The 23,800-nt window shown below is 34.4% G+C and overlaps 3 protein-coding genes across 3 annotated transcripts; 1 reads left to right on the top strand and 2 right to left on the bottom strand.

Annotated features, from left to right (window-relative positions):
- Positions 1-6,419: 6,419 nt before the first annotated feature.
- Positions 6,420-8,679, bottom strand: LOC140986629 (peptide methionine sulfoxide reductase A1-like). The gene is made up of 2 exons (XM_073454934.1): positions 8,123-8,679; positions 6,420-6,934 (listed from the first exon to the last, which is right to left on the bottom strand). The coding sequence occupies exons 1-2, from the start codon at positions 8,639-8,641 to the stop codon at positions 6,683-6,685; spliced, it is 771 nt and encodes a 256-aa protein (XP_073311035.1). The 5' UTR covers positions 8,642-8,679; the 3' UTR covers positions 6,420-6,682.
- Positions 8,680-15,094: 6,415 nt separating this feature from the next.
- Positions 15,095-18,727, top strand: LOC140986919 (ras-related protein RABD2a-like). The gene is made up of 8 exons (XM_073455337.1): positions 15,095-15,316; positions 16,127-16,199; positions 16,875-16,922; positions 17,026-17,073; positions 17,695-17,766; positions 17,854-18,009; positions 18,097-18,200; positions 18,332-18,727. The coding sequence occupies exons 1-8, from the start codon at positions 15,303-15,305 to the stop codon at positions 18,426-18,428; spliced, it is 612 nt and encodes a 203-aa protein (XP_073311438.1). The 5' UTR covers positions 15,095-15,302; the 3' UTR covers positions 18,429-18,727.
- Positions 18,728-22,538: 3,811 nt separating this feature from the next.
- On the bottom strand, positions 22,539-23,568 carry LOC140985593 (ethylene-responsive transcription factor 2-like). The gene has a single exon (XM_073453452.1). It carries the CDS (start codon positions 23,410-23,412, stop codon positions 22,693-22,695), a length of 720 nt encoding a protein of 239 aa, XP_073309553.1. The 5' UTR covers positions 23,413-23,568; the 3' UTR covers positions 22,539-22,692.
- Between the last annotated feature and the right edge of the window lie 232 nt (positions 23,569-23,800).

A 23,800-nucleotide genomic window follows, 5' to 3' on the forward strand; every position in this document is an offset into this window, starting at 1 on the left:
TGAGACCGTTTCACCCAAGTTTTTGCCTTCAATTTGAATATATGTGATCGGACTTGAAATATATATAAATGGCAGTAAATTTATTACTTAATTATGTACACATAACTATATTATGTACACTTAACTATATTTCAAAAAAAAAAAAACTATATTTTCTAAAATAATATATCAATATTAATTGACCCAAATTAACTCGATGTTTTTTGTAATAATAGTTTGGTTTAAATATTAATCCAACTATAGATATGTATTATACCGTTGTTAAAAACATATTAAAAACCCTAAAAAAACTACTAAAAAATTATTTTTTGTAACTATTTTTTTGTGCATTTAATTAAATATATACATTACGATATATTCGATTTATTATTAATACTAATCTTGATACATTAAATTTTAAGAATATATTTCCACTAAAATTTCACGATTTGTAATTAAATTTGTCCACTCGGATATAAAATCTTGGATCAGTCCTTGCTATAGTGTATGTATAGCTAGCTATCTTTCCATTTAAAAGTTAATGAATCCAGCTCGTGCCTAGATCAATTTCTTATGCACATATGAAGTTGGATATGGTTAAAATTTATGTTGTTTTTCATTTATATTTTAAAAAAAATTAAATTAAGCCTCATCTTCTTTGGCCTTTCGATAATGATATTGGGTTTTTTGTAATATATTAAATAAGTAAGCTGTATGTATTTATCAGAATGTTGAATCATATATAATCAGGATTGTCTTAGGCTTAGCCGTCCTAAGACAAAAAGGTGATCTTATTTATTTTATTTTTTAAAAAAAGATGAAATGGTCAAATTTATCAATCAATAATACTACCATGGACTATCGTTCCCTAGTACAATATTCAATGTTTCCATTTTTTATTCATTTATTATATCAATAAAAACAAGGGCCAAATCAAGAATTTGTAAAATACAAATCGTAATATTTTTTTAATGTGAAAGAAATTAGTTCTTAAAAAATTAATGTGTCAAATAACTTAAAAATATCAAAACAAGGTACCAGGAATATAATCAAAAAAATTAACAATATTATGTTCTACTCTATTCGTCGAGTTTTTCTGGTTTTGTTCATGTTACTCAATATGTGTAGTGTCCGTAAAAACTCAGCATATGACACATGTATGTTCGATAGATAAATCATGGTAACCCATTCAACATTGATGTATAGATGAGTGAACATGACTCATCACTCAATACACGTTTTATGTGCTGAGTGGATGAGGATACTACAAGTAGTATATACCAAGCCATTTTTTCTAGAATGGATTCGACATTTATCGAATTAACAAACTGTCGTTCAATATAAACAATCTGCATGAAAATCATTATACATATTGGTTGATAAACTCTCATCCATAAACCCCCATAAACGTAACTTTAATTGTTCTTGGAATCTCATATCTTTCTTCAACATTATATAAAAGATATTAGATTACAATTAGATGCTAAACGTTAAACTCTCAGTTAATCAATTATCCAGTTTGGTATGAAATCAAATATGGTAGTCGTAAAGTTCAAGAAAAGATAGACAGTAAACAATTGACCGATTATTCAAGAAACTTTAACAAAAATATATAATATAATAGAACCAACAAAATGGATGAAAAATCTTTAAAAACATTAAAAATATTTGAGGGATAGTTCGTTTGTGCTAGCACCTTCGAAGATGCTTCAAACAAAATATTCTCCAATGAGCTGCAATAGCTCGTGTTCTAAGAAAGTTAACACCGATGAATTAAATCGAGTTTGGTTAAAAACCAAGCGGAAGAAACTCGAAATAATCTTTCGTAAAGAAGACTCTTATGTTAGAAAACATTTTAACTTATGTAAACTGAATAACTGAAAAATAGGGGATCAGTTGTCGCATATATCAGTTCAGTTATGGTAAGAACTGAACTGACGAATGTTCTAACTGATCAAATCAGTTGAAAACAACAGTTAATCAGTTAATTACACAATATATATTTATGGATGTTCGGAGACTTCAACTGCTCCTACATCACCCATTCTACCACCTCGGGTAGGATCCACTAGAAGACTTTGATTTATACTACTACTTGTACAAACCCACCCAGCTTAGGACTTATACACTGCCTAACTGAACTCCTAGTCTAGACTGAAGGCAGCACCTTCTAGCCAACACTTCTTTTACGTCTATGTGAGAAAGACTACATACACAAGTTTAACGTCTTTGTGCAAGACTGTATTTGGGTGTTGGTGTGGGTGTGCGTGAGAACTGATATCTGAAAACAACCCGAAAGGTGTTCTCACACACTGAGGGAATTATGCTTCTAATCTAAGCTGATAACACATTGAAGTGTTCTCTCTGGGCTGATTTGCTTCTTCAAAGCTGATAAGCATTAAGCGTACCCTTTCTTTTTTTTGCTTACTCATATCTTTTGTTCTTCACTGATCTTCTCTTTATACAGGCGAAAAACTGATCGCACAGTGAGACTCAATTATTGTATCCGTTGTATCTTGAATTTGCTCCTTGGACTGTGTGTCTCGACTTTACGACTGCCTTTCTGGAACATTTGTCTTTAATGCTCTGATGCAACGTGCATTATTGTCCTTTGACTGGACAATTACTTTGTACCTTTGTGTATAGCTGGAATCCACTGAATGAGTTTTTCTTCATCTACAATTGAAAGATTCTTAACTGATGCTTCGAACTAGTCAGCTGAACTGATCATCAATTGGGCTGATGAAATCAGTTGACTCGTCAGTTAAATTGATTTCACTCTCGTTCATTTGAACTGATCAGCTGAACTTCTTCATCAGTTGAACACTCCTTCGGCTGGCCAGGCTTCTGAGGTTCTCCTCTTGATCCACCTATCAACTAGATGATCAGCTGAACTGCTCATTTGACATATCAGTTCGTCTGATTCATTTTGTGCGAACAGTTGAGTCTTCAGTTGCGATTGAGACTTCTCAAAACTGATATAGATTCTGCACACTTAAAGTAAATTATTAGTAACAACAAATAATAAGTTTTGTTAACATCAAAATTAAGATTGCAAACTTGAAAAGTTTCAACAATATTATTCAATCACATCATTCATAACAATAAACAAGCCTTCTGCCGACAACCGTTTTAAATTCTCAAATCTCAAATATTCAATATATTTTTCCACGAGAAATATTTCTAACAAAAAAATTCTATAAAATATTCATTATATAGTCTCGTTCTCATAAAGAAATATCATAAATTTAAGACTAAATGAATAAATTTTCATGTTCTACAGAATATAAAATTATTAAAATAGAAAAAAAAAGCATTAGTTTCCTATTATGAAAATATATTTATTTGAAAACATAAATAATATTTATATTTTTTTGGCTCATTTTTTGCATATTAATTTTTTTTTTTGGCTTCACTTCAATTTTTAAATTTCAAACCAAACACAAAACAAAGTAACTCAAACTCAAACTCAAACTCAAATCTTACAACCCAATTAAATCAAAAGCCATAACAAACCCCATCAAACTAACTTTATCTCAATTTTTAAAACTCATACTCAATTCAAGGAAAAAAAGGGAAGTTTGAAAACAAATTTAATTGTTATTTTTATTTATAATAAGTATAAATCTAAATTATATTTGTAACATATAATAATAAATATAATGAACTCATTATAGCCCAAATAATAATAAATATATATATGCAGACCCATCAACAATCAAGCTCACGATCGATGACTAATATCATATACGAGCCCACGAACAACCATTCGCAACGCAACAACCATTTTATATACATAGAGATCATGCAACCTTCTCCTTACTTTCCGTCTCTTCAAAACTTTGTTTTAACTCTCCAATTTTTTAAAATTTCCAAAAATATCCTCAATCCTCATAATTATGTGTTAGAAAAATTACTAATAACAATAGCGTAGAAACGAACTTGTAGAGATAAAGCAATGACCGAAACAAGTGTGATGTTTACGGTATGACTATCGTGTAAAAGAAAGCAAAACCAAACCGAGGCCTGTAGCATGTACATTTTCCTTAAAACAGATTCGTCCCCTCATGTATGTCTTTCGAGGATCGTCTTGGACGTCTGTTTCCCAGGATATAACGGAACAACCAGCAGTGACTTAGCACGAGACACTACTACGGCGAACTGAAAACGTACCTTTACTTTATCATCGAGATTTAACGGAGGCCAAATGAAAAGCTAACAATATGAAATGCAAGAGAATGCTTGAAAGAGAAAAGATTTTCATGTACTTGAAATGAGAAAATGAACCCCAATATTTATAAGTCCTAAAATGCACATCAAGAGTCATGCAAGATTAATTAACAAATTAATCTTCCCATTAACTCAAAAATATGAAGAGTCAAAAGTCTTCAATTAACTCAAGAATGTGGAAAGTCAAAAGACATTTCTACAATTATGAGCCACAGTTAACTCAAGAATGTGGAGAGCCAAAAGGCACTCCCACATTCATGAGACATAATTTTTATTCAAATTCTAATTTTGATTCAAATTTCCAACATTATGGTACGTTGCATTATTTTACCTATCGAGTCTTTTCTTAAAAGCATCAGCTACGCAAGGTTTCCAGACTATACACCATGTTCAGATGATCGATATTTTTTCATTTATAAATGGCTCATCATCTTTCTGTATGATAAATTGAACAGTTTACTTTTTTGACCGGAGTGTCGTCGGGTTATAAACGGGGTTTTACAGACAGCTATTCACAACTTAACCACTCTAAAATCAACTATTTTCAACCGTACACTAACCAAGTGGTTACAACAACCATTGTATATCAATAATTATACAAATATGAACTAATATCATAAATTACATCATTCTAAAATCATTAATGTCAAACATCTACAATTCAATGCAAAATGGGTTGACAAAAGTTCTAATATAACAAAATATATAATATATCTATTTCCCCTTCAATGTCCGACAACCGTTCCAAATTGATAAATTGACTAAAGTCGGCAACTCCATCATCATTGAGTGGTAATACATTTATGTCAGATAGCTAGAAAGCCGTTGTCAGATAATGAGCTAAACTTATAAAGCTAAATTGAAAGTTTTGTAAGACAAATACGTTTGAAGCTTAATCGATATCTACGTCTACTGAACCGACAGCTGAAGATCAACTGGACTACAAGATAGTTGAGTTCTGAAGAATCAGTTAAACATAGTCTCCTTGAGCCAAAAAACGGTGTACTTCTTAGTAGCAATAAACTAAGGCAAAAAATATCTTTGGACCATCGAAAAGTCTCCAAAAACCATCCCATGGTGCCTATAAACCAAAACATAGTCGCGGGCTAAACAAAGGCAAATCACCGATATTTCAAATTGGACTATGACAAATAACCGCTATTTTCAAATAACCAACAAAAATTAGGCAAAAATATTCTTGCAAAAATATGTAAATAAACTTACAAAAACTCTTTGAGTTGACATCGTAATCTTCAATTTTGATATATCAATTTGATGGTGGACCGGCGGTGAATATAAGTGGTGATGGACGACAATGGTCGTGATGGCCAAGAATATGGTTGCTAGAGGAAGAATCACTAGAGCGTGGAAAAATATGGTTTTTGGGACTTGATTTGTGAAAAAGAGTTAACGAGAAAATAGAGTGACATTTGCGTGAAATTTTCTAGTTTTAAAATTTAATGATTGGATTTGAGAGTAGAAGTTTTTAAATAATTTATTTAATAGATGAAATTTTTTTTTGAAAGTGGCACGAGATCAGAGTTATATATTATCCTAGTCTCCAAGACGTCGACTGCGTGCCCGAGCTTTTGAAGAGGAGAAGTCGAAACCGGAGAATCTGTGACTGTGATAGGTAAATCTTATTCTAAGATAATAGAAAAAATTTAGAACAATCAAACTGTCCACAAAGAAGAATCAGACCCAATCCATTAAAACAACAACATCATTTTATGACTTTTCACTGGATTAAAGGAGTTAATTCGTTGCAGATTTGATTTATGCCTACCATATGTCTATTCTGGTGTAAGGAGCCTGCGTAATCTTATTTTCGACTGACGAGTCTTGTTGCTGGTACTGATAGATGTGGCCTCATTTTAAGTGATTCTTATTGTTCGTCTGTGTCATTGCATCTGTCTGGCCAAAAGGTCATCATCAAATTTTCTATATGAATTATTAGATTTTAACATGGGAAGGAAGAAACCAGATTAGGGTGGTGTTGATACAACGGCAAAGCCAAGTGGTAAAGAGAAGTTGTTTGTGTCTGCAATGCTTGCGAGTATGGACTCGAAACCTGAAAAACCAAAGAAAGGACCAAGCTTGACATCTACTAAGCCCCAATCAAAGGCAGGTCCAAAGGTGTCATCTTACACCAATGACATTGATTTTCCTTCCTCGGAGGAGGAAGATGATGAGGAGCAGCTGGAGCTCAATAAGACAAGCAAACAGCCAAGTAGATAAAATAGAAGTTCTACAAAAATATACATTCTAAATGAACATCACATCACATCACATCACATGCCCGGAGAGATTCACGATATACATATACACTGGATGACGATGCAACAAGAATCTAAACCATTGCTAACAAAATTTACTACTCAGAACCCACTTCAAGAGCTAAACACACAGACCATAATCTTCAACCATAAAGAACCGGACTCGTATTATGTCGTATAGTAGGGAATAGTGATCCTTAGCCGTAGCATCGAATTGGGTCGTTGCAACCTTTCTCGCTTGATTGCCTGAAACCAAATCGGCCACCTTTTGCAAGGTACTGCTGGTGATACTCCTCTGCTCGGTAAAATTTCTTGGCCGGAAGTATCTCGGTGACAATTTCTCTGTCGAGGAGTTTTTGTTGCCTATCTTTCGACTCAATGGATGCTTTTTCTTGCTCGGGTGTATAGAAGTATATTCCAGATCTGTACTGAGTCCCTACGTCATTACCCTGCATTGACACAGAAACTGATTGATAATAAGCCATTGGAAACAAGAATGGTCCAAATTGAGACAAGGGCGTGTTTTACCATGCCTGCGTAGGACCAAAAGAAATCATGAAATGGTTAATAACTTTGAGAGGCTATCCCACCAAATTAATTAGTTTTTCGAGTTTAGACACCACCTAATTTATTTTGATTTGCTTGCAGTAATTATTTTGTCGGCTTTAACAATGGATGATGGATTATATTATTATAACAAGTAAAAGCAACACTTCAAATTTGAAGATATTTTTCCTCCACGAATAGCAACTGATCCAACAGCTAAGTGCTAACTCTGCTGCTATCCAAAGAAAGCTCATAAAATTTCTATATTTTCCCCATAATCGAAACTGATTTATCATTGCTCGTTGAAACAAAACGAGGGGCTATTAATATCACCAAAGAGAGCATGATACACAGAAAGGAAGTAAAGTCAGATCACTTAACTGCAATGAAAATTACCCATACAGAGTCAAAAGCAAAGTCAAGAAGATATCATAACACAACCGATACAAATTCAGACTTGACCACTGCGGTGAATAAAATTTACAGCACAATAACAAAATCATAATTCTCTTGTCTATGAAGTGATTGAGATTTATTATCACATAAGACTACCTCACCAATCCCAATTCATGCCAATATTCCGATGGCACTTAATCACATTTTCCGGTTATTTTACTTTACAAAGTCAAAAGAAGCATTTTCCAAATTCGGAAATTACACTAAAAAGTTTAATAAGCTATGATGAGATGCAAAAATTGAGAAGTTCAAACCTTGATAGCATGGCTAATGCATGCATGACACGAAATAAGCTAAAGAAAGCATCTTTTGTAAATCAACAACAGTCTTCCCGTTAGTTCCTTTTTTCCGCTTGATTCAGAATATATTTCATATCAATTCCTCATAACAGCCCGAATTTCACTAATCATACCCAATAAATCACAAAGTTATAAAAAAATCTAAAGAAATTTAAAAATACACAAGAAATCTGAACTTGTTTTCAGCTTTGGTAGCCCGTTGGTTAGCACCGAAAGTACCAAAATCCAACAAGATAGCCATCAAACAGAAATCAGAACCGATTCCAATCACAAAACCATGAAATCCTTAAGAACTCCAAAACCAATAAATCAAACAAAAGAACACGAAGTACCCACTTGGCGATTGAGCGTTGTGGGGTCATGCCTGGCCCAGAAAACATCAAGCAAAGCCTCAAAGCTGCACTCTTTCGGATCATACTGAAGCCGAACCACTTCCGAATGATTCGTAGTACCCGTGCACACATCCTCGTAAGCGGGATTGTGCAAATACCCTTGCGTGTACCCAACCTCCGTCTTGGTCACACCCGGCACCCTCTGGAAAGCCAATTCGGTGCCCCAGAAGCAACCGGCCCCGAATTGGGCAAACTCCTGACCCGGAGCCGGTGTGTCTTCATCCGGGCCCTGCGCAATGGAAGACGAGGAGTCGACGGCGGAATCGGAAGTGGAACGCAGACCGAATCCAAACTTGTTGAGCCAGCTCATCCTGGGGGCGGCGAAGAGATTGGAGGGCCGAGGTATGGGGGTACAGGGGAAATTAAAGGGTTTGAGCGGGGGCAGCTTGGGAAGGGAAAAAGAAGGCTTGAATATGGAGGAGAGGAGGGGAAGAGAGGAAATGGAGGAGGTTTTTAGGAGCATTTTTGCAGGGATATTACGTGTCCGACGAAGTTGGTTGAGTTCTAAAGTAATATATATTCTTTGGATTTTCAGGATATTATATTTTAATGTAATAAATACTTAACATCATATANTCATAAAAAAAATATTACTTTTTATGCTAAGAGTGTTAATTTTTATTGTGAATATCGATAGGATCAACCCGTCTCACAGATAAAGATTCGTGAGACCGTCTTACAAGAGACCTACTCGACAGATTAATACTAATGACACGATACACACGTTGCGTTTTGTATAATTAAAAAAAATTTGTCATGGTTACCGAATCAATATGCTTTAATTTTTCACAAAAAAATGGAAAATATAACGAAAATATTTGCTGGACAATGCTAGTGTTTATGGAGGAGGTAAGATATAATAAGGACAAGCAATGTGGAAATTTAAATGAGGAAGTTATCAAATAGTCAAATAAGTTACCAAAGTACAACTTTGGAATATGAAATATAATAGTTACTATTGAGTCATCTCCGTTTATTTACATTAACATAGCTCGACCATTGCCACAAGCAAAGTAGATAATTAAGAGGCAGCTGAGTTGATAGGACATTCCAAATTCGGAGTTAGGATTAATATTTTATCCGAGTTTAAATTTTAAATTTTATATATTTTTTTAATTAATTTATACTAATATTTAATTAATCTAAAATTAATATTAATTTTTTTAAAAAAAATACTGGGCCAACCCCATACGTGGCCCCTCCACTGGATCATGTGTATAATTATCAAGGGATCTTGTGTTTGAATCATCGTGTCTATTTGTTTTATCGTTGCACATTACTTGTTTAGAACAATTTATCTTATCAGTGTGATTTGTATTAGCTTATGGATTTATCCAAAGCATATAAAAAAATAGTCGTTACAGATTCATCAGTTGAAAAAAAAAAATAGATAACAACTAGGGATGACAATTTCCTCAGAACTCGTTGGAGGATCCGATACCCGACCCGAATAGAAGAGAGTATGGAGGGATTTTTAGACCCGATTAAATAATTGGATAATCGGGTATGGAGATTTTCGGGTTCGGATATGGAGGCGGGTTTCATATAATCCGACTCACACCCGAATGTATATATATAGTAATTATATTTATTTATATTAAAGATTCATCAGTCAATCCACCGATTTTCGGAGTTTTCAATACATATAATCATACATTTGAAAATTAAAGAAAACGATGCTTTGTATATTAAAAGAGAAAAAAATATATAAAATTTCATTATATATATATATATTTATTATAAAGCGTGAATAATTTTTCTTATTGTTCATTTAAATAATTTTTTAAATATTCATAACTTCATTGAAACAATTTAAATTTGAAAAAATTCAATTGTATATGATAATTGGGTATTTGGGTAGGGTATGGGTATCCGATAATCCGATGGGTATGGGGATGATGATGAAATTCAATACCCGATGGGTATGTGGATGGGTATGGGGATGAATTTAATAAATGATTATGTGGATGGATGTATGAAATGCGACTCATACCTTATCCATTGTCATCCCTAATAACAACCTTGATGAGTTGGTGAGATAATGTTTGTGTTACAGATAAGCAATTACGGACAAAATTTTGAAGGAGCTTTCGTCCCCACTCCCCAACCCTTGACAATTCTTTTATTATCAGCTTTTGTTCGATGTTTGATTAAAAAGCTTTTTGTTTTTTTAAAAAAAAAATTAAGTTGATTTTTAAAAATGTTTTTTTTTAATAAAAGTTGTGTTATTTTTGTGTTTAGATTAGATAAATATATTTTAAAAAAAAATGTAATTAAATTTTATTTTAAATAAATTATATATATATATATACACACACACGTAACACATGTGTTATGTATGTATTTTTTTTAAAAGCAAAATGAATAAATAAATTGAAGACGCTCAATGCCTGAAATATCTAAATCGTTTTCTTTATACATCAACGTCTCTCTTACAATATCTCCTAGAGACCAAAATTTATTCACGATTTGTCATTGGACTAAAACTCTTCACAGGGCAAGTGGCAATATTCACATTATTTTATTTTATTTTATTTTATTTTATTTTTCAATTAATGTTTTATCCATTTTAAAACTCGAATCTCGGATATCCCTAAAAATCCAACTACTATTATTGATTAAAATTCATAAGAGTCCATTTTCTCTATGAGTAGATCTCACGAATCTTTATCTGTTAGACGGGTCAGCCCTACCGATATTCACAATAAAAAGAAATAATCTTAGCATAAAAAATAATATTTTTTCATGGATGACCCAAATAAGAGATACGTCTCACAAAATACGACCAGTGAGACCGTCTCACACAAGTTTTTGCCTTTCTCTATATAATATTTTTTAAATGCAATGACGACTATTGGATTTATCATTAAAGTAATGTCGTCAAGTTAAGTTAAACAAAATTGAGATATCAAATAAATCAAATTTATACATTTTATTAATATTAAAACTGTATAGTTTGAATAAATAAAATACAATACACAAATAAATGTGTCCAAGAGTTTTGGAAGTATAGGAATTCAACATATTAATTAAGGTCCTAAAAAGTTTGTCCCCAAAACGATGACGACCAGTTGAGTGCTTCAATTACCTATAGAATCGCTCTATTTCAAATTTAATTATACTAAATAGGTTTTTGTGAGACATATTAATATTGTCCATATTAACAATAAAAAATAATATTTTTTTCACGAGTGATCAAAATAGAATATTCGTCTCATAAAATTGATATGTAAGACCGTCTCACATAAGTTTTTGTTTTTTTTATCAAACAAATTCGATTAATTATTTTGATCAATTAACTGAACAACTTTTCAAATTGATCAAAATCATTTATTTCAAATTTACTTTTTCAAAATAGTATCGTTACATGTCAAATAAACATATAAATATGTTGATTTCTGAAATCACTTATGGTGTTCAATTCAATCGTTAGCCCAAACCTCATAAAGGAAAAATTGAAGATTTGATGAGATTTTTATGGATAGTGCGATATTTGTATGGAGTATTGTTTTCGAAATGATAGTTTTGTATTTAATATATTTTATGGTAATAATGGAATCCACACTCATTATCTTTCTCAACACCAACTAAGACGAAGCTAGATGAATCGGATTTCCACCAAACCAAAGACCTAGAACATCTTGTCTCTTCCTTGGAGAGAACTGAAGTCTGAATAGTTACATATTTAACGCAAGCAAGTTTTTCAGATAGTATATAATTCTCGGTGGTCAAACATGTACTTCACCAAATAAGCCAATTGTGGATTGAATTTGCACAGAAACAAGCTTGTTTGAGGCACAAGTGCGGCGAAAGGCTTGGAGACCAAATAGCAAACACATATGCACTTGACATCCAAGATTTTTTCGAGAACATATATGATTAGCTCAGTTGAAAGAATGATGAAGGCCTGGAAAATCAAGTGAGCCGGGTGGGCGATTCGTCGATCGATAGGTTCTTATCGGGCCCATTGAGACTGGATAGGTATTATCCGGGCTGAAGAATCTACACACTTTTAAGATCAAATAACGTCAGTGGGTGCCATAAGATTTTTTTTGTGGTCACTCTGACGCTTAAGTCAATCGAGTGTTTACACAAAAGAAAGTGTAATAGAGAGTATATGTTAAGTGAAAAAAATGAATGTCATACGATTAAGTAAAACTGTGTATTTATCAGAGATAAGTCAATGATGATATTGTTTACAGTCCTCAGTTGCTACTAGTAACAAGATGGATGTCCATGCCCTGTCTCATAACACTGTCACGTCTGACAACTCATACTACCTCTAGTCTAGTCACATCATCCTTACGTGAACTGAATGACATGCCAATGATTTCGAAGCATGGCATCTCATATCTATGTACCTAGAATTGACACATGTACCGAGGTGCTCAAGCAGATAATCGTGGTGCGAGGTCGAGGACAGGGCCCATGAGCCTCTAATTCTTATTCCACTGCCTGGGCTAAGTTGAGAGCCCAGGTTCACTTGAGCATACGATGATAAGCTGGTCTGATCAGCATCCCTAGTGTCACAAACCCAAAGATGGCTTATAAATGATCGCTTCCTTTATCTTTTCGACCCATCTCTGGCCCGATTCGTAAGATTATCTGATGACCTGGACGCCTTTCGGGGTACCACCACTCACTCTTTAAATATTTGGGCTAGAGTCTCACTCGCTGTCCCGAATAGCTAAATTGGGCTTGGGCTAGAAGTGAATTTGTATTTTTGAATTTGAATGGACTAGGGCTGATGTCAGCATGAAGCAAGCCCTAGGAGTCAAAAAGACAAATTTATGACATACGTCGCTTCGTATTCTGGGCCTGTCTTTTCAACTACCGGATGCAATTTCCGAGATGAATCTTGACAGCCTACTTACCTTTAGAATCAACAACTTCGATTAACGATGTGACCCTTATAAATATCGACCGCCTCTCTCCATTTCATACTTTTGCATTCTCGTATTCTAGCTCTTGCACATCGACGTCCTCCGTCCTTTTTCGACGAAGTTGCATCTTTAATTCCAACCAACTTTCCCCTCCTACTACATCGTAAGTTTTCTTCTTCCTTATAATCATGTCAACTTCTAGTTTTTATGATTCTAGCGTGAACCACTCGAACGTCACTATTTCTGTTCCCTTACCACTTTCAAAGAACCTATTCTTGCCCTTCCTTATAAGAAATCCAAAAAACCTAAAATCACCCACTTGGCTGCTGGGCGTTCCTGGGCCTTAGAACTTTAGCATTATTTATCACAACAAGATGGCTCATTTTTAAATTTTCACTTCAGGCAGCATCGAACACATGTACAGCTCCAATCGTACCTAATACCATTATGTCACACCCCAGGCTCAGGCCATCATATGTGCGACTACATAACAAGCTCTTATAAAAACTACTTTGTATCAGTTATCCTTTTACGAAAATGATAGTTCAAGTTGCTATAAGAGTCCATTATAACCTCTCATAAACCATTTTAAACAATTAGTTTTTTCCCATGTGGGATGGGATATCACAACCCTTCTTTCAGAAAAGCAACATCCACGTCGCAATCTGATCCTCACTTCACCAGTGTTGAAAATCTAGATATGGCTCCTACAAGTTCTAGATACGGCTCTCCATCAGTACTTTATGAAATTGACTAACCCAATTTGTTATATGATTCCATTGTAAACTTTTGTAAAACATTTTAAAAATTCATTTCTTCCCATATGGAATGGGGCAGGATGAATAAAAAAAATTGACTTGTGTATTTTTTACATGACTTTTTGTCATAAGTTTTCAATATTTGGCACGTACAACCTATCTTGTATCCAAAGCACGTCGTTGTGATTGATTTGATATTAAGAACTCTTTCATTCCTTGATCTAAGCTTTGATTTTTTTTTTTTACCTTAGGATCTTGGTCCTGATTTAGCTTCATTGTCCCAGGGAACAACCATATCAGAATTGACATAATTCAATCATGCTTAACTTTGAATTTTTTTAACCGATGAGCTCCCAAAAAAAATGCACATTTTTTATATGAATGAGACTTATATTTTTTTTAAGTCTTCCAAAACTATAAAATCTCATACATGCACAGTCTTGAAATTTCATTCATTCTTGGACGACATATCACAATCACCCTTCCTACAGAATCCAACGTCCTCATTGCGGCTTATCTCATCGATCCACAAGAGTTGAGAATCTAGAGGTTGCTCATACGAGTTCAAGAGGTGGCTCCCGTGTCTGTATCACTTTTCCCGCAGGTTCAAGATCGGCGATCGGCTCTGATACCACTCTGTGATGCCCTGGATTCGATGATTGTGCCTATTGTATCAACATGAATCTTTCCAGCTTGTTTACGTTCTCACTTATATGCACCCTGATAAACTTATCAGTGGGTCACTCATTTCAAAATTGCTCTAAGTCAAACACACTTAACTTTAGTGTTTTTTTAAAGTGATGATCTCTAGAAAAAATATGCATCTTGTTGATATAAGCAATACCATCAAAAGAAGTTGCATCTTGTTGAATGATATCCTACACGGCCTGTTCCTCGATCCATTGGTACCAAGAATCTAGAGATGACTCATATAAGTTCAATAGACAGCTCCCATGATGTAACATTTTGCTCTGTAGGTTAACGAGATGACTTCCATTGACATAAAAATTTGCTCTACATAACATTTAATTTCATGTGTTCCTTCTTGTGACCGTTTTTCATGCCATTTTTCATGCCTTGGGCTCAGGCCCACATATGCGAGACTGCACAAGAGTTCCAATATCAATTAATTCGTATCTGTCATCATTTTACGAAAATTATTATACATGTACAGCAAAACTAGTCCAACGGTTGCAGTTGGCTCTATATAAATGTCCACCTTAATTTTCAGATTTTAAAAAATTATTATACATGTACATAAAAACTAATCGAACGGTTCCAATTGGCTCTATATAAATAACCAGCTTAATTTCCAGATTTAAATTCAATCCATTAATTCGATAACACAAGCGCGAACGCTTTTGCTACCACCACCGTCTGGACCCAGTCACCTCCTCCGACACGGATCTCTATCGCGGCTGATCTCCGCCTGTTGGTAGGAGAATATTCCTGTATCTCCACAGTCGGACCACCTTACCCAATCATGACCCCTGAATAGTAAATCTCTCGTTTCTTTTGTATTTCAGATAAATCCGAGGACAGAGAAATTTTCCTAGGGCTTCAATTTTTATGCAAATTGGTTTTGTGACAGTCTCAGTTGTAAATAATGTGAATTTCAATTTTCATTTCCTCTGGATGTCATGATATTCGATTTATGCTTATGAATTTGTGTACAAATCACTCATATAGATTCTGGACCTAACTTCCGTGGATTGTTTGTTTAGCTTGAAATAATCTGGTTCTAGATTAAAATGTAATTGTGCATCCTCCTGTTTCGTAGAATGTTCAAAATAGTTTAGGTTATGGGTAATTTTTTGAGATAATTCTTCGCACAAAACATTCTCCAGAGGCGTTGCTATTAGGTTAATCAGGCTTTCAATTTCTTCTGGATTACATAATTTATAATTTTTATGTTTTGTACGAATGCGAGGGAGGTTCCGGTTTCGTAGCTAGTTTCATTTGCTGGTGCTTAAATGATATCTTTTGCTTAATTTTTATCTGTTCTTTTGGGATTTTAAAATTCATTATAAATGCCGAGATTTGTTAATATTTTAGAAGTTCAGTTCCTTTGCCTTCGCTTTAAAGTACCATAAATTTCGTCTCTATTATTATTGAATAACTATAATATATACACCAGAAAAAAATAGAGAACGATGGAACGGTATTATCTTCTCGTCAGTCTCTCTGTTTGTCTGTAGTTTGAGAATTCTCTGTTAGTGTTTGGCCACTGCTGAAACTTCGTCGTGGTTACCTTTTCTATTATAAATGATATGAAAACTCATTACCATGTGATTGTTTATCTTGCAGTGATTACTTGTTCAAGCTTCTCTTAATTGGAGATTCTGGAGTTGGAAAGTCATGTCTCCTCCTGAGATTTTCTGTAAGACTCTAGGGTTGCATGTAGTTGGGGCGATAGGATATAGGGTAATTGATTTTTAAAGCGCTAAGAAATGTGATGCGGTTATTTAAATAGTTAAAGAGATAATTAGTAAATATTTGGTACAGCGAGGGATTTCAACTTAGACTATATTACGACATTTTTTAGAAAATTATACTCAAATGAGAGTAATTCTCGTCATTTTATTGACTTTTGATATTGTACAATACATTTATATGTAGCAGTGACGTTGTGAAATTAAAGAGTTACAAAATGTTAGTACTCGTCTAGAACAAGTGGTGCTAATACGCTACATTGATCATTCTCTATGCCACCGTTGATTTCTTCCAGCTTTTCTCTGTTAGCGAAAAAAAGAACATGACTGGGCTTGGAAATCTAAGAATTGAAAGCATTTGAGTAATATTGTTGGAGGACATACAAAATTAAATTTCCCATGAGACAGTAATATGACGGCTAAGAGTACTGCCAACTTGACTGACCTCTGGAATCAAATTTTCCTTACTTCTAGTACTCTTTAGGTAAGTGCATTAATCACATTCTGAAATTGTACTGAAACTGGTGCCCATAATCCCATTTGCATCATTAGTTCATAATTTTGCTTTTAACTATTTACTTGTGCATTTAGGCTAGTGAGTGATTTTTGTTGTTTTCATACAGGATGATTCATACCTGGACAGTTACATTAGCACAATTGGTGTTGATTTTGTAAGAACTCACTGTGTTCTTTTTCTTGGTTGTGGGTGGTGGGGCGGGTTGGTTGATTTACACGGCACAATCAGAAATCTGAATGTTTTTTTTACTTCTACAGAAAATACGCACTGTTGAGCAAGATGAGAAGACCATTAAACTTCAGATTGTAAGTTGCTGTGATCATAAATGTCTAATCAAGAGATTTGGCTGTCACCTATAAATTACTCATTGAATATTTTTTTATATATCTTTAAGATATTATAATTTATAATTGTTGTAAGATTTGCTCATTTTGTTACGTAGTATTGGTGGAGAGATGTTTTTTATCCTACAGTAAATTTTTTTGGCATGCTGTTGAGGTCTTAAACGTATTTACTTATCTGTCTTACACGATTCACAACAACTTAATCTTTTATTATTCACTTGTAAAGGGAAAACGGACCGGGATTTATTGTTCTTGAAACATTTATACCTTTCGGTAAATTATTCACTGGTTCTTTTCTTTTCCTTGTAAAGTTTTGATTCCTGGATGAAGCTATCACATGACCTCCCTCGAAGAAACGCTTCCACACTTTCAGCTTTAAGCATAGCAATTACAAGGACGCATGCACAATGATTTGCTATGGTTTTACTTTTCATTTTTTGACTAGATTATTTCTTATAATGTTTTATCCACGTGAATATGTGAGTGGTTTAATTAGGCAACTTTTTGCTCAAATGTTTTTTCCCCTACCTGACGCTCTTCTATTTTCACCATGCTTCGCTCATTTTTCTTTATTGTTTGCAGTGGGATACAGCTGGACAGGAACGATTCAGAACCATAACTAGTAGCTACTACCGTGGGGCACATGGCATTATAGTAAGTTTATTTCAAGTTGTCTTAACTCTTGCAGGCAATTCCCGCGTTCTTTTAAATGTGTCCCATCTTCTTGGAATTTTCTGTCAGATAGTATATGATGTTACTGACCAAGAAAGCTTCAACAATGTGAAGCAATGGTTGAGTGAAATTGATCGTTATGCTGGTGATAATGTAAACAAGCTTTTAGTAGGAAACAAGTGTGACCTCGCTGTTAACAGAGCCGTGCCGTTTGAAACGGCCAAGGTATAGATGACATCATCTTTCATGCATATAATTATCTTAAGCTGACTCAGTCAGCTAAACTACTTTTGTTTGTCATGTTTTAATAAGGCATTTGCGGATGAAATGGGCATTCCATTCATGGAGACAAGTGCAAAAAATGCAACGAATGTTGAACAAGCTTTCATGGCCATGGCTGCTGATATTAAAAAAAGGTCTTTTTTCCCTTTACATAGCTTGATAAATTTAGGACAATAGAGAATTGAGTTTTTTCTCTGGACTGTTACATCTGTATTTACTGTATTAATCTTTTTCTTTAACATGTGCCATTTTAATTCGATCACAGGATGGCAAGTCAGCCAGCATCAAGCAATGCAAGGCCACCTACTGTGCAAATTCGAGGACAACCAGTTTCCCAGAAAAGTGGCTGCTGTTCTTCGTAATGGTATTCCACAAATGCCAATGACACTCGTCACAACACAACACGGTCACGACTTCTTTATTGCTGCACGTCGTATTAGTTCCCTTTTTTTCCAAACATATTTGGTTTCTCATAGCCCTTTAAAATTATGTCCAACTGCTAACCCTAGTAATATTTGTTTGTTAGTTGGCTGTTTGTGACCTTAGTACCTTCCCCTTATGACAAAGTTACAGCTTTTGCAAACATGTAGTAGAAAAAGTATGACACAATTTCTTATCCAACAAATATTATATTATATTGTGGTTTATGTTCACGTTTAAATTGGGATAATCTGCAATTTAATTTCTTTTTTACCCCCCTATTGATGCTGTTATTGTGGGCCTATCATCTAAATATATAAACATTAATATAATAACGGAAGCATAACTATAATTTATTTAAATTCATGACATGACGTCAAACAACGATTTTTCTAAACAACTATATGTCATTTTATTTTACAATACAGGACAATCTAACAAATTAACCATTTTCTAATCTTCTCCTTGCGTAATCTGGTTCTCTTGTATCTGAAATTTACGACAAATAGAAGAAAATACGCGTTAGGTCTTTGAGGACTCAGCGAAATGATATATATAAATCATCATTGTTTCCAGACGGTGATCAATAGGTTAGGATATATTGACATGAAAGAGACGTGAAGTAACATGCAGTGACTGTTCCAGATTCTAGAATAGATATGCACGCTAAAGAGGTGGCTCCCATCATCATTCGGCGTAGTACTTACGAGCCAAGGTGAACTTACAATTATTGACCGATGTTACGTTGTTCAGATGAACCATATACCCGGATTTGAACCCTTTGTTCATTGGATTTACTTTCCGGGCCTAAGCACGTTGTCCCGTGAAATAATAATCCGTTACAATGATTGTTGTCTCGGTTCCATTCAATTGTTCGTTTACAATCATATATCATTATTTAACCAAGAATCAAATACGTCAGACAATTAAAAGGTAAATAAAGATGATCAACTACAGTTCGAATTACTCAATATAATGCAGTATATGGAAAAATTAGAAGTTGAAAGAATTAATTACATGCCAAATGCCAAATATGTCATATTAAAAAAAAAAAACCAATAATAAAGCTCACATTTCTATCTTAATTAGTGAATTTTTTTGAAAATCCAATTGCTCAATATTCCTATAATTATCAATTTTGTGATAATTTATGTGTTAGTAAGATTCATATATAATTGACTTGCCTAAATTCAGATCTTGGTTAAAATTAACAAGAAAAATCATAATACGAAATTTAACTCCAAGAAATATTTACGGTATGTATGTTGTAGAGTTCTATAACTTTTGTATATAAAGATTTTCAAAATTCTAAGCCTATTTTATCCAAAGTGTATATTTTCATGCTGGTTTTCTATTGGTATTGCCGGTCGGAAAAAGGAGAAGTCGTTACTGTTTCTGGCCATTGGATGAACCTTGGGTATACGTGACATCGTGCTGAACATTTTATTTTTTATAACTAAGATAAAAAAAAAAAAAAAAATTGATTTTGTTTTTTTTTTTTTTAAATAAAAAATTCATAGAAATTTTTAGGCTAGTCCGAAAATATTAAAATTTTAAATTATAAGAAATAATCTTGTTATGGTATTTAATTAATGTTGGGTTAAGTGTGCATAAGTGAGAGTAGTACTTGAATGAGTGAACTTCTGGGAAGTTTTCGTACGTCAAGTTGCTGACGTTGTGGCGCTTGATTCGGTTATGTAGATCGTTAAAGGGTGACATCAGATCTTAATGGGTAATATTGTCTGTGCGGGGACATGACCGGCGGTAGTGAAAGAGACATCACCAACATATAAATATGCACCCCTGAACTCATGTACCTAATAGCTCGACCCATTAGTGTCGAAATAGGTACACTTTTCATTGTCATGAGTATAAATAAATAAAGTTGTGTGGGAGAACGTTGGGTTAAGCGTGAATGTGTGAGAGTAGTAGCGAGATGAGTGATCTCATTAGAAGTTCTTGTTTGTCAAGCTGCTGACATTACTCCGCTTGATCTGGTTTGTCATATGAGCTGTAAAAGAGTGACACCATATCTTAATAGGTAATATTTTCTCTAATGGGGACATAACGGATGGTAGAAAAATGGTCAGACTTATCTCTAAGAGATATGAGACAACACTAGAAGATAGATATGCACTCCCCGAACTTAATGTCTAACAGCCTAACCTATTAACATCCAAGTAGATCCACTCTGTGATGCTACGAGTATAAGAAAATAAAGTCGTCTATTGACTAACAACAATAACTTTTAACCTAATTGTAAGCCCTTATCACAACAATTAGGTAGACCTAATGGATATTTGGATATGAATATGTGAAATCTGGACAAACTGAGCACCAATTACCGAGTTAGTTGCGGAAAATGGAAATTTCGGTCCTTCATAAGAAATATATGTTTGCACATAACTACAACCAAGTTTTCACCCCATCAGTACAAATTATTACATTGTTGCACATAACAATATTTACAAATGATGCTCAAAATATCCTTACTAAAATTTAATTTTATTACTTTTAAATGTGAATGAGTACTGAGTTGAGAGTGGACCAAACACCACAAACAAATATTGGTTGGCAAAAACTTATATGAGACGGTCTCACGGGTCGTATTTGTGAGACGGATATCTTATTTGGGTCATCCATGAAAAATTATTACTTTTTATGCTAAGAATATTACTTTTTATTGTGAATATGGGTAGGGTTGACCCGTCTCACGGATTAAGATCCGTGAGACGGTCTCACATGAGACCTACTCATATTGGTTTACCCAAATATTTATGAATCCGGTTACTACAAATCGGGGGAATTGACATAAATATCTTCTCATACATTGTTTCAATTCCATGTTAGGGAAAAAAAATTCCGATCCCCCCGCCACCCCACCCTCACGTTATATATACCAGTGATCTTTGGCACTTTTACATACTCGTACAATATTTTTTATAATTAATTTGATTTATATTTAAATGAGAGTCATACCATAATTGTGAAACTTAGGGTGAGACTAATTTTAATTTTGTAATATAAGGGTCATATCATAATGGTGAAAAATAATGAAAGACTAAAATATAATTTAAAATAATGAATTAAATTAAAAGAAATAGATTATGACACCAAGTCTTTTGTCTATTACTAGGGTTAATAAAATAGTAAGAGATATATATTTGTTTTTTATATATAAAAAAACCTTATAAGTCGACTATGTTTAGATTGAGACTCAACCTGACTATGTTTAGATTGAGACTCAACCCAACTCAAATCTAAAAATTAGCTCAAGGGAGAGGATTGTTCAACTCTATATATGCAACTCCCAGATATTTTATTCACTCGATGTAGAACAACTCATACATCCTCAGAACGAACATTTGGAGCGTATATTTTACAAATGACCCAACTATATACAGAATGGGTGGCCCAACTATGGACATAACAGTAGAACCTGACCTCTGATATCATGTTAAGTTTGAGATTAAATCTAACTCAATCCTAAAAACTAGCTGAAAGGAAAGGATTTTCAAAGTCTGTATATGCAACTCCCAAAATTATTATTTAAACGATATGGTACAACTAACAGACTACGTGATATCAAAATCATCATGGCCCACCCAATATGTTTCTTGATGATACATAAAAAAATTATTTGCCAATACTTACTATAAAGTCCATCAGTGCGCGGGCTTTAATCTTATTGCAGCCCGAAAATTTTTTTGCAAAACAGAAAAAGAAAAAGAAAAATGCTCCACTTATATTAACAAATTCCATTTTGATTAAATTAAAAAAAAAAATTTCAGCGACGATTTTCCCTGATGCAATGTCTCCTCATTCTACTTTCTTCAACTCTTTGGATGGACAATAAGAGTGTGCCTTAATAGTTCTCCACCTTCTTTGACACTCGATGCTTATGTAAATTAGTTCGCGCAAGACTTTAGTAGATCGACTCTTATCTCATATTGATGACTAAAGATTGAAATTTAATAGTTTTAAACCGTTTCGTTTTATATTGTTTTTAGAAATTGAAATCAAAACTCATATGCAAAAACAAGGACTACATTTTCTTTCGATTTTATCTTTTTATTTATCAACACTAAAATTTGGACAAAAAACCTCATTGTTCATCAAGCAAAGATTTGATTCGTACACACACACACACCCCTCCTTTTTGCGCACATTTTCCATTTACCCCAAACAAGTCCTAACAGTACGTCATCAAGCGACCAATAACTGCTCGCCAGGTGGCATCTGCATCATTTGGAACCCCACTTGATAAACATTAGATTGGCTCTCAACCTCCGGCTCGGCTTGCTCAGCCGCCGTATTTTTCATTCTTTTCACTGAGCTAAAATCCAAGCTGGATGAAATCGTCGGAGCCGCTGGCTCCGGTGACCTCCGCTTAGCCGTGATTCGCACCGGATCCGGCTCATTCAAGCTGATCCTGTGCGGAAAATTAAGCAACGCCTTCGCGCCGCGCATTCTGAAAGCCGCTCTGTCGTAAGCCAAAGCCGCTTCCTCAGCCGTTTCGTACGTCCCGAGCCATACCCGCGCGCCGTTTTTAGCTGGATCCCTTATCTCCGCCGCGAATTTCCCCCACGGTCGCTGCCTAACTCCCCTATAGTGCCTCCCTTTCGGCGGCACGGCCACGGGCTCAGCTGCTAAAGCGGAAAACTCCGTTCTCGAAGCAGCCGGGCTCATTTCAACCTCCAATTCAAATCTCGGCTCGGGTTTAACGTCGTTAAACGGTTTCCATCCATCGTTAACGGCGTCACGCAAAACCCCATAAATAACCATGTCTTCAGAGTCGTCAACCTTTAACGGCAGGTCACCCCAGGTTTCCGTTAAACATTGAATGAGGCTGTTGAAACTCGAGCTCCGGCAATACAACGGCGGCGTGTCCACCGGCGCCAAATCCGTCATTTTCGGCTGGAACATGACGATCTGAATCAGTTTAACAAATGGGTTTTCAGAAATCTAGTAATTTTCTGACTGGATTCAAGATTTATTACAGGAAGTTCAAAAATTATGCAATAAATGATACGGTATATATAGGATTGAAGAGAAGAGATATCCACAGGAAGGTGCATGCACCCGTGCAAATGTGTGCAATTATTATATAAAATAAAATAATATTATTTGTCAAATTTATAAAGTTATATCAATGTATCTAGGTCGGTTCCAATGAAGCTTCCTCAAGTGGGAGAAAAGTATAAGATCACGTGTTTTTTGAAACCAACTTGGAGTTTTTTAGGATAAGAGTAAGAGTAAATCTCATTCTCACGAATCTTTATCTGTGAGACGGGTCAATCTTATTGATATTCAC

This window comes from Primulina huaijiensis, chromosome 10, assembly GCF_012295235.1.
Source record: "Primulina huaijiensis isolate GDHJ02 chromosome 10, ASM1229523v2, whole genome shotgun sequence".
Taxonomy (NCBI): Eukaryota; Viridiplantae; Streptophyta; class Magnoliopsida; order Lamiales; family Gesneriaceae; genus Primulina; species Primulina huaijiensis.